The 11,671-nt window shown below is 42.2% G+C and overlaps 1 protein-coding gene across 1 annotated transcript in view; it reads left to right on the top strand.

The window, feature by feature from the left end:
* Window positions 1–1,259: 1,259 nt before the first annotated feature.
* jag1b (jagged canonical Notch ligand 1b) overlaps window positions 1,260–11,671 on the top strand; it is a 36,708-nt gene continuing 26,296 nt past the window's right edge. Inside the window, exons 1-3 of the mRNA XM_077494999.1 lie at window positions 1,260–1,653; window positions 1,887–2,192; window positions 11,512–11,563. Of these exons, the coding sequence (XP_077351125.1) occupies window positions 1,597–1,653; window positions 1,887–2,192; window positions 11,512–11,563 (415 nt within the window). The 5' untranslated portion in view covers window positions 1,260–1,596. The remainder of the gene's footprint in view (window positions 1,654–1,886; window positions 2,193–11,511; window positions 11,564–11,671) is intronic.

Genomic DNA, 11,671 nt, shown 5'->3' with positions numbered 1-11,671 from the left:
CACCCAGGAAGGCCGGAACCTGGACTCGAACCGGAGTCCTCAGAACTGGGAGGCGGATGTGCTAACCACTCGCCCATGTAAAGAATGTATAACTTTTTATTCCGAAATATACAAATTTATTCTTAATATACAACCTCATGTCAAAGCATATAGGACTTTATTCTGATATGACTTGACTCTTGAAAATGTACAAATATTCTCGTATTATGATACCATTTTTTTCCTTGAAAATGTACTGCAGTAGTTTTGCCCTTTACTATCACAACTTTATTGACGCTATACTTCATCCCGAAAAAACATGCAACTTCTTCTCGTAATATGACAACTGAATCTCAAAAATCCGCATGACTTTTTTTTTTTCAAATCATGACTAGCGTGAAACCTTGACTTGCGAATTGAATTTAGAAGTGATTCTCAAAGTGAGGTAAGAGTTCCACTGGTGGTACACAAACTCCCTCTAGAGGCACATTAAAGAATCACTGAATTAAATGTTCAAACTGCATTTGGTTTAAATGGTGTCAAATTGACCAAAGTTTGCGTTATGCATTTCTCCCAGACTAACCAAAATAGGTTGTGCAAGCAATAATAAATACGTGTCATGTAGATAACTTGACAACATATACATATGTAGCTATACTGTATATGTATAATGTGGCAAATAAAATTGATGGATTACAGTATAAACAGCTGTCATGTGCTGTCATCTGTGTCTATCTAAAAATATTAACATTTCAGCCTGCATGAACGCCACTTGAGCAAACATTGCGGTTTTCAATGTAATCAATGCCTGGTTGGCCTATTTTGCTGTTTCATGAGCACAAAAAGGCAAAAATTAAGTTGTTTTTTTGTGTGGCTGAAAGTGAATGTATTGTTTGTGATATGCTAGGCAATATTTGAAATTGCACACTATGAATGTCATTTTATGTTCTCAATCTGATCTTCATGCTCTGATTAAAAAAAAGAATCAGAACCAGTTACTCAGTACTTGATTAGATGAATTGTTTGTAGGACTTTTTTTTTTTTTTTTTTTACTTTTCACATGTTTATATTCTGAAGTATGCTATTGTATCAGTAGTCTGGTGTACATTTTTTTTGTCTGCTCCACCCATCTCTGATGGTTTATAATAACGTGTTCGTTTAGAAGCGCCAACCTTGGCTGTTTGTGAGCGTGTTCGCAGTAAAGGCGATGGGGCGGGCCCTGCGCGTCGCTCATGAATATGTTGAAGGTGGAGGAAGGCCGTGTAATGCACATACACACTCACAGGGACAGACACTCCCTCTCGGTTGAACTTGTGCAGGCTGCCTCGCTCTTCTCACCAGCTCTCAGTCAAGTCAGTCAGTGCGTCAGTGGGGCAGTCAGCAAACGCGCAGCGCCGCATGGCTTGTGTTTGCGCCAACTTTGCTCATTAACAAGTGGAATCTTATCTCCACCCGACGAGGAAGGACGAATCGCGGGACACGGCGGGAAGTGGATCCGGCGCACGGCTTGAATCGTGACGTCTTTCTGGCGTGTCGTGCATGTTTAAATCAGAGCGCCGTGGTGCCGAGTGTCGGCCAGACGAGTAGTTCGACCAGCGGCCACCTCAGTCCGCAGGCATGACTTGGAGACGGGTCGCCGTCCTTGCTGCCTTTTTACTCCCCTTTCTCCTAAAGGTACGTAGAGCGGGGTTCTTTTTTTTTTTTTTTAATGGAGGAGGTGGGGGGCACGTATGCATGGGAAGGGTCACGCGGTTCAAGCTGCGTTGATCGATTGTCGCTTTAATGCGGCTATGCTAACATGACAGCGTGCACGCAAATAAAAGTTTGAAAACAACATGGTACCTTTTTGAGTGCTTTCCCCGCACTACTCTAATGTGGCGCTGTATTGACTGTTCTGTCGTCAACAGGTGTCCGATGGATCGGGACAGTTCGAGTTGCAAATCTTGTCCACGCACAACACGAACGGAGAGTTGCTGAGCGGCGCGTGCTGCCACGGCACACGGAGCACGGCGGACACCAAATGCACGCGGGGAGAATGTCGTACCTTTTTTAAAGTTTGCCTCAAGGAATACCAGTCGAGGGTTTCGGCGTTGGGGCCGTGTAGTTTCGGAATGGGATCTACGCCTGTCCTCGGAGGGAATACCTTTTCTTTTAGGAGCTCGGTCAGGAATGACAAGGCCAGGATAGTTTTGCCCTTCAGCTTCGCCTGGCCGGTGAGTTGAAGCACACAAATAATATTAATTAAAACAAACAAACAAAAAACTGTGTGGGGGGGGGGGGGGGTTGTTTACAAGGCAATTGTGTGCAATTACTGTCTGTCAGTCACTTGATTCTCTCAGGGCGTTTGCAAGAAAGCACAACAATGTGAATGTGGTGCGGAAGGACCCCCTGGTCTCATTATCTGCACCAATTAACCAGGTGCAGAGGTAAAAAAAAAATTCTCGAGAAGGCCTTGGGCTGACAAGCTGCTGCTTTAAGGCTCATTTTTAGATAGCCATAAATTATCATTTCTGAAAAATGCCTAAAAAATATTGGTCGTCTTAGTGTTTCACTTGGTTTAAAGGATGATTAATGGTGTTGCAATTTAGGACTGGTTCTGAAACGTTGGGGGTGGGGAATGCATGGATGTGGCTTAGAAGCAGCAAACTTTTCACGAGATTCACTTATGGTATATCTTAGGCTCATATAACAAGTCACATATTTACATTAGAATCCCTTGGCACACCACCAAACAAAAAATATCACGAAAAGTCGATACACAAGGTTATGTAGTCTGCCATCTAGTGGCTTAATTGTTTGCTATACTATACGTCACTGGCATAGATTTACAAACAGCCATAGTTTGAGGTTAAGTTAGATCATTTCGGGAATCACTGTGCTGTAATGTATTTCCGCTCGGCATGCAACGATTTAAAAAAATAAAAATACAAAATAAATCTGTCGGTTTCTATGATGTACTGCGATGTGTAACCAGCGCTTTCTTTGTCTGGCATTTTGGCCGCGGGATAGCATTTCTCAGCAATCACATGCAATTTGTAGTTAAAAGAACAACATTGGTTTTCCAGTGCCGTGTGGATCCTCTGCCTCCCTGGAAGCTGTTCATGTTCAAAACAGTAAAACCTCAATTCCTGGTTTCCTCAAGTGTCAGCTCTTTCTCACCGCTCGGCCTGTGGGAATGTTGTAGCTTTGTGCAAGATGATTTGCCATGCTGGAGTGCATTTGAATGTTGACTGCACAGACTGACTGGCCCCACGGCTTGGCCCGCGAACAACTCTACACGCACGCACGCGCGCGCACGCGCCTGATGGGTGAAAGGACCAGTGGCTCTATGTATATGTGTACAATTACATCAAAACTATTTTTGTCTCACATGTGATGGAAGTGGTGTTTTTTTTTTGTTTTTTTTTGTTTTTTTGCATGTTGAGCACTATGCACGTCATTGGCACACCAAGACTGTGTGATTCCATCTCATGTACTTTTTTTTTTTTTTTTTTCTAATGCATGTTTCAGCAGTCAGTTATTACTTGAGGGCAGAAAGAGAGACGTTCGCTATGATCTAATAGTCAGTTAAACAATGTTCTCAGCAGGATTGCGTGCTATTTGATATATTCTGGCGCCTCGCACATTCTTTCCCCTCCCATCCTTTCACTTTAGTTGTAGTCCAGTACCCTTGGACTGAATTTGTTGGATTGATGACACAAGCTACAACCAAGTACTAAAACCACAAACGGACTTATCTTCATTTATGAGTCGACCTCTTCATCTTGAGGTGGCTGATAAACTGTTCCCGTTCAGAGGCCAGTGGTTCTTGATCTTGTTGTAGGTACTGAACCCCACTAGTTTCCTATGCACATTCACGGATCCCTCCTTTATAGAAAAATAAAATGAACAGAATGACCAAAATGAAGAGGTAGAGTAGCCTTTTCATCAGGTCTGGCTGTCTTCACCTTGAAATCAGAAAGTGTTGTGTGCTTGTATTTCTCATCTCCATGCAACTTAAGGAAGTGTTCCTTTAGTTTTGCTAGATAGTTGTGCTGGACTAGATTTGCTCAACTTGGCATTGTAAATCATGCAGTTAGGAACCCAGGGGTGAGCAGATTCAATAAAAGCAGCAGAGGCCCCAAAATTGAACCCTGTGGAACACCACATGTGAATTCATATTGCACATATTTTTGTCCTGTCACTTTCTTCTTCCCCCCCCCTAGATAAGATAGATAGGCCAAGGAATGTAGCATCATCACCTGCAGCAAATGATGGCCAAGTGGGCCATATTATTAATCTTTTGATTTGGATCTGTGTCTGACTCTTGATGTCTGCTGAAGCCCTGAGACTGACCCACTGAACCCCTGGGCTTCGATCAATCTGGGCTACTATTGTTTATGCTAAGTAAGATAAGTATAGATGATTAAGGACAAAATATAAGTAATTTATGGTAGTTTTGCAGTATCAGCCGATGTCGATACCGTACTGATACCTAGTTTATTTGTTGTTGTTTTTTACATGAAAAAGCTGCCCTGCCATTGGTTCAGGGCATTCAAGGGCCAATAAGATATCTTGGCTCGACATGCAGTGAACACGTCGCACATCAATGAATGTCATGCACAAGCAAGATACAAGATGCTGCATCCAAAGTCCTATATTAGCGTCGGAAATAATGGTATTGGCATGTTACTTGTTAGTACTTGCTGATGCCTCTGTTTTAATGCGATGCTGGTATCAGTATGGGAACAACACTACTTTATGTTTCGTGACCAATAGTGACATTTTTTTTTTACCCCAACTGGGGAATCATAAGGGCAAGAAGTCTGTTCATGCTCTTATTATGGGAAGACTATGTCCAGATCATTTTGAGTTCTGCATTCAAATTGAAGCCATAAATGGTTTAAATTCCAGTCCATTTCCTCTTTCAATGACAATCTTATGGGAATAGATGCATTTTTCCGGAGGAAAAGTTCAAAAGACAAGCGAGTCTCTTGATAGCTTCTCTCATCAATCACTTGAAAAATCGTTTAGCTCAATGCACGTCAATTGTCAAGCTAGGTATGATATCACACTTGTCATCAGTTGATTGGCTGCTGTGAACGGATAGCGGTGTGGTGCAATCGGGTTGTTGGGAACCTCGGGTTCATGAAGTCTTCCCCCCCTGCGCCCCTTCATTTTCTCTCAGAGCTGGCCTCTTGTCCGAGCAGGGTCTTTGTTTAAGTCACGCTCGGTTGGACCCCAGGCATTTCATCACTTTAACCTTGCCACCCACAGCAACTGCTGCACTTAATGAGGCTGCACACATGCGCTTAGATCAGGTAGGGTGAGAGCCAAGCATCCAGCTGCATGCCATCGGCTGGATGTCTTTCAACAAGAGTTGCCATGCAGCCCCCGTCTTGATTGGAGCGTTTTACGCCGCGCTTTCATTCAGTGTGTGAGCCCGGCCAGCCGGACCCTCGCTGTGTGTATCGGCGTGGGACAATGGTGCGCCCTCGGTGACTACAGTGAGGATTACTGAGCACAATGGCGGCAGTGCTGTTGTAATGCCAGTGCAGGACAAGCAAGAGGAAGCAGTTGTAGTGGACTCAGCAGTGATGATGTTGGCTCACAGGCAAACTGGAACCTTGCCACTGAAATGTCTTCGGCATGTTGATTCATATCAATATAGCAAAGAAGACATTTTAAATTGGGTTAGCTGATTCCTATGTAGGTATTTCTTGCTCGGGTCAAACCATAGTATACCATTTTTCCATGTTATTGTTACCTATGACAAGATGAAGATTTACCGGCATAATCCAATGAGTTGTCACAAAAGTTTGTGGAATAATGATTAGTTTACTCTGTTTAGTGCAAATAAATGATATTTTTCATTAATCAATGAGAAAACTTGCAAGACTCATCAATATTACAAAGCTGTTCAACTGACATTATTGAGTAATCAAGCTTTTAATTATAGCTTGTTTTGGCATTTCAGTGATTGATGAACTGGGACTAGTCAGTCAATAGTTGGCTCAACCTTGAGGGTGACCACCTCTGGAAAGTGGGGGGAGTAATGACATGTTTGTTTTCTATAGGCTGCTCCGATGTGGCGCTCAAGTGCAAATGATTTAAGTATAAGAGTAAAATCTTTCTTTTAGCTAGGTCATTTTTAAAGTGTGCTTCTGTTTTTGTGAGTTACATAATAGTAAGAGGGTAGCTTCAACCTGCATGGAAACATGTATAGAAAACATGTTTAATTGTGTTCAGCTGTTTATGTTTCCCTATAAGTCAGTGACCCTCACGGAGGACCAAGGGCCATCACACGTGCTTGTTTTGGTTCAGTCGTTTATATGGCTTTCATTCTTGGGTTCAAGGCTGGATGGCCTTTGGAGTCCTTCGCGCGGTGTTTTTGTTTTCGTTGGCACACAGAGAGATTCTTCATTCTCCCATGCCAGTTGACATACCTTGGCAGGATGTTTAGTAAGCTGCTGATTGTACAACATTGTCTTCCTCCCAAGTCCTTGTTGTGATGAAAATCTCTGTGCAAACAACACATTCCTTCCTGCCAGGGCATCAGTGCCATCGCCGGCTTAGTGGGGGATTCTCAAAGTTGCCTTATTATGACTGAGCCTGAATGTAATGACAAACGCTGTGTGTTACTCAATGGCCTCTATCACTGGTTCGATCTCAGGTTGATGCCCCTGAAGTGATTGACTCAGGAAAACTGATAGGAGGTTAACATGTCTTTGTCACAACTGTTTACATTTCCTCTCAAGCTGGCCAAATCTGTTGTGCCTTTCCTGGTTTTGTCCCTCCTATTACTGTGAACAGTAAAGACCGTATTCCACTTAGGGGCGAATGTTTGCAAAAGGTAGCAACTGTGCGCGCCTGTCGGGGTTCATTAAAAGTTCGCAAACGTTAGCTAGGAAGTTTTGAACTTCCTTGCGATAAGATAAACAATTGAAACTCCAGGCGAACGTTGCGTACTTGTACAAACGCTGACAAGAAGTCAACATTTCTAGCATTCCAAACATTCGCCCTCTCTGTGGCATATGGGCGTAAGACTTGGTTTTTGTTCTGATAAATTACATTGGGAGGGTACATCAGCTAGCTCTAAGAGCAGCCAGCGTTAGCATTTAGAAAAATCCCCTTCGTGGTGAGACTAGTGCTATTTTTGAATTTTGTGATTTGAACTGTGGTGATCTAGGCCATTTACGGTTTGTAACTGGTGTTGTTGGATAGTGGCTGTTTGGCCAGGAAAGATAAAACGGACACACTCACTTTGCTCGGGAGCAAGCAATCTGCAGTTCAAAGACAAGCTTTGGAGTCAGCTGGGAGTCTGGGAAAAGTGAACCTGGCAGTGGCAGACAAGCTGATAAGGGCCTTGGAGTAATGGTGTGATGGAGTGAGGACCTGGTTCCTATCTTGGTTTCAGCAAGCTGTTATTTGGTCTGGAACCACATTAATGGCAAAGCTACTTAAGATTAAGTTACTGCTGACGTTGTTCACACTGAACTTTGCTCATGTTTGTATTGCTATCCAGTGGAAGGCATTTTGAGCTGGGGGGGGGGGGGAATCACAAACACAAATTTTGAATTTAGTAGCGTTGTAGTTAAGACCACACCAACCAAGACCAAGACATTGAGAATTTGAGACTTTTGGATGTAGAGACCAAGACAAGAACATGACGGGAGGTCAAGACAAGATCAAGACAGTTTACAAAACAAAACAAAAACAGGAGGAAAAAAAAAAGAGCATATTTTTGCTCATTGTCTTAGAATGGGGTGGTCTGATCTTAGCTTTGACCATGCAGTTAATCTAATGGTTACCTATCTTTATGCTTCCTTTGTATGTGCTGATTAAAGTTGCACATTGCATTCTGCATTCTGTTTCTCACTGATGACAATAGTGCTGGCCTGGTCTCAACCTGTCTTGATCCAAAATCCAAGTCCGCCCTGTCCGAGACCAAGACAAGACAGCGCAAAAATGCCTTTGACTCCGAGACGAGACCAAAGACCCTTAAAAATGGTCTTGAGACCGGTCTCGAGACAAACACCGATATTGAGAACTACAACACCAGAATTTAGCTTAAAACTTTTGAATGAACTTATTTGTTGACATGCTTTTAATTAAAAAAAAATTTCCACAACTGCATTTAATTTTACAAACAAATACTCAGGAAAGAGAATTTCAGAATCAGACATTTTTGGGGAGAAGCGTGCTTTTAATTGGACAGCACTGACCTTCATGTATTGTCAATGTTTTACTACAACTTTAGTTTCATTTCTTTTTAAATTGTAATGATCTGTAAACCCATTAGGTTGAGTTTTGACAACATATCCTATATTTGTGGTGTTTATAATCAGAAAACTGAATCAAATCAAAAGTTAACGAAAGGAATGGAAAAATGCTGAATATTATTATCAAGTTGTTTCTCACATAATGTACAACACCTCACAGAATTTGGAGTTACATGTGTGTTTTTTTTGTTTTTTTTCTGCTTAGAGGGTGATTCTTGTTGCTTCCACAAGTGTTGGATCATCCTGGTGGGTCTTTGGCAAAGGGCCGATCAGTTTATAAAGGCATCTGTTTTTAATTGATAATGTTACCTGGCGCCAGCCAACCCTGTTAGACATAAACCTAATGTTGGATTACATCAAAGTTTTGGCTCCAGTTTAGTTGCGGCAATATTCGGGGTGTGTGTGTAGCAATTAGGCAAATATGGAGCCTAATATTGCAGGTTTCTTGTTTGCACAAGGGCCCTGGGTACTTGCATGTAAAAGTGGTGTAAATCTTTGGCAGCACAGGTCTCTTGCATCCATGTTGAGGCAAGTCCTCAGCTGTGAAAGAGAAGGGTGTGTTGAAGATCGGCCTTAAAAAGGAATTTGCAGTAAAACATTAAACGTTGTGCACCAGGATGACAATCCCCCATTGGGAAGTGGAGCCGGGAAGTTTCTGTGTGGGGTGCATGTCCTGCACCCTACGGGGAGATTCGGGTTTGGCCATTTTTGTGCTTTAGTAACATGATAGTCCTTCAAAACCAGATTCTAAGATTTGTTTCAGAGCCTCTTTACGGTCAACTATCGAAAATCCAGCAGTCATTCCTGGTTTCTCGTATCAACCACAACTTACGTCAGTGGTGATGTCGCAACCATGACTGATGTTGATATTTTTGGGTTGGGTGATCTTTGTGGTTTCTGTGTTGATTTGAGTTTCCCGTTTTTTGAAAGGCACGCTCACATTGACAAAAGTGTGTCATAAATGAACCGCTTCAGAAAACAGGTGAGCTGTGATTGGTCGTTACCTGAGCCCTGAGCAACTGTGATGTCGTGTTCAATCATCAGCAAGTGGCAAAATGGCCACCTCCTGAGATGGGGGAAAAAAACAGGAGGATTTTGCTGGTTAATTCGTATTCCACAAACAAAATATTAATCAAAATACCTTGTTTAGACAAGTGGGGTTGCATAGAGCATGCAAAAAGAAAGCAAATAAATTGGCAGTGTTAATTCAACACATACAAAGTTAAATTTAACAGTTCAAAAGTGTATATTGGGCCACACTAAATGTATGTAAAATACTTCTGTAAAATGAATGCCTACTCTGGACACCATTTAACTTTGAAAATGTTAAAATTACACTTCAAGCGTAAAAATCAATTCCCACAAAATTAACCCTAAAATGTTAACACTCCAAATTTTGCTGTGTATTATTGTAAAGAAAGTTTGTGGGGTTGACTTCCCCTTCAAATGCTTATCCATAGTACCTTGTTTTATGAATCCATGTTTGTATGGAGAAGCATTGCTTCAATGTTCATTTATTATTCAAGTCATGGCCAATTTATTTATATAGCCTTTAACACAGTCTCAAGGGGCTTTACAAGTCTACAGTTGACACATGTGAACAACATCCCCTTATCTAAACCCCTCCAAGAGGGCAAGGGAAAAACAATATATATGTATACTGTGTATATATATAAAAAAAATAAAATAAAAAAAACATATGGGGGCCCCTTCCAGGAATGCCAGGCTGCAATGGATACAGAGTGAGCTACATTTAAGACATAATGTGGTGCTATACAATATTACAATATTAGCTACAAAATTGTTGAGCTGAATTGAAGCCGAATGTCTCCCGTGATGAAAAAAGGAGTTGTAGTCCATCAGGCTAAGTGAGAACACATGAGGGGAACACCAAAGTAACAACGCTGTTAAATGTTACAGTGGGGAGGGGAAAGGCGTCTAGTGGACCCTCGTTTCTAATAATGTAGCCGCATTCTGGGCGGCGACACTTGTTGATTAGCTCTTGGATTTCCATTGTTACTAGGTCTGCATGTGTTACGCTTGCAGCCAAGTTGTGAGTCAGAGTCTGCCATGCATGGTGATGATGAGTGCTGTGTTTCAAATAATAGCCACTCTGATTGCAGGAGACGCTGGCACATGATGAGACAAATGTCTCCCGGAGAGATGGAAAGTTTAATGGCTGACAAAAAAGGGCAAAGCCGTGACAAAAAAAAAAAAAAAACGGGCGGGTGACTCATTGCCACTGCCCTCCGCTCAGAGCCGATCGGGGGTTTTCCTCGGAGCAGGTGTGTACTCAATGAGGTCATCGTAGCGATGGCGTGTGCCTCTGAGAAGAGTTGTCAGGGTGAAAATGTGACAACTAAACATGCCTTTGAGGATGTGAGAGGACACTGTTGTGCGCTCCCTCGTGAATGTGGTGACTCGTGAGAAAGTGTAAGCTGATATCGACGCGAGTGCTACCGACATTGATCGGTCCTCGTGCTTCAGGAGTGCAGACGAGCCCGCCAGAACGCAGCATTCTTTCTGTTTCCCATATTTCTCCTTGAGTTGTCATCCTCATTATTTTGTCTGCCTGTCGTTTGTGACGCTCATCTTCAAAAAAACAAGTGTCAAGTGTGGGTGGTTCACAGCCTTCGTAGCGCCACGTTTTCAATTGGCATGAAATTGCAAATCTCATGTAGAGTGCAAAACAGACCTGCTTTCTCAGAACTTTGGAAGTCATCCGCTGACGTCTCTGGCCACATTTTGTAAACATGTGGAAAACTTTATTTGGGGGGAAAATCGGTTTTCAAAAGCGAGCAAGCTTTCTGTGGCTGAGATGAAGACATATTTTTGGCAGGGCCGTCTGTATTATCCCGCTTTGTGTACTTTTTATTTTATTATGACTTGTTGAAGTCATTACTGCAGAGACTGTGTCGTGTCATCCGGCTGGGTCATTGGGGTGGCGGGGTTGTCGTTTTTGGTTGCTGTGCATCAGACACCCTCCTGCAGGGTTTGTCTGCTCATTTTTCCTGCCGTTTGTTGTCTGCTTTTAACTGTCATGGGAAAAAAAATATTGCAAGCTTATCCTCCCTTAATCAGATCAACAAAACTGTTGTTGTTAGATACATGCTTTGGAAGCTCTCAATGTGAAGTGACGCTTATTTTAAACAAGTTTATTCTTGTAGATTGTGTAACCCTTATTTTAATCATTATCGTGTTACACATTTTTTTTTTTTTTTTTTTTTTTTAAAAGGTTGTCTAACAATCTAATTTTCTGTCTTTTCTACAGAGATCCTACACTTTGATAGTAGAAGCTTGGGACTTCAACAATGAAACCAATGGTGAGTAACATTTTCAGCCCATTTCCTTCTTTTTCTCTCTTGTCCTTCATGGCATCTGTAAGGTCAGGAAAGGAAGTTTATTTATTTTTTTCCGCTAGCCCCTCACCC

Source organism: Festucalex cinctus, chromosome 14, assembly GCF_051991245.1.
Source record: "Festucalex cinctus isolate MCC-2025b chromosome 14, RoL_Fcin_1.0, whole genome shotgun sequence".
In the NCBI taxonomy this organism is placed as follows: domain Eukaryota; kingdom Metazoa; phylum Chordata; class Actinopteri; order Syngnathiformes; family Syngnathidae; genus Festucalex; species Festucalex cinctus.
The sequence above is the reverse complement of the archived record's forward strand: the minus strand, read 5'-3'. Positions and strand labels throughout refer to the sequence as shown.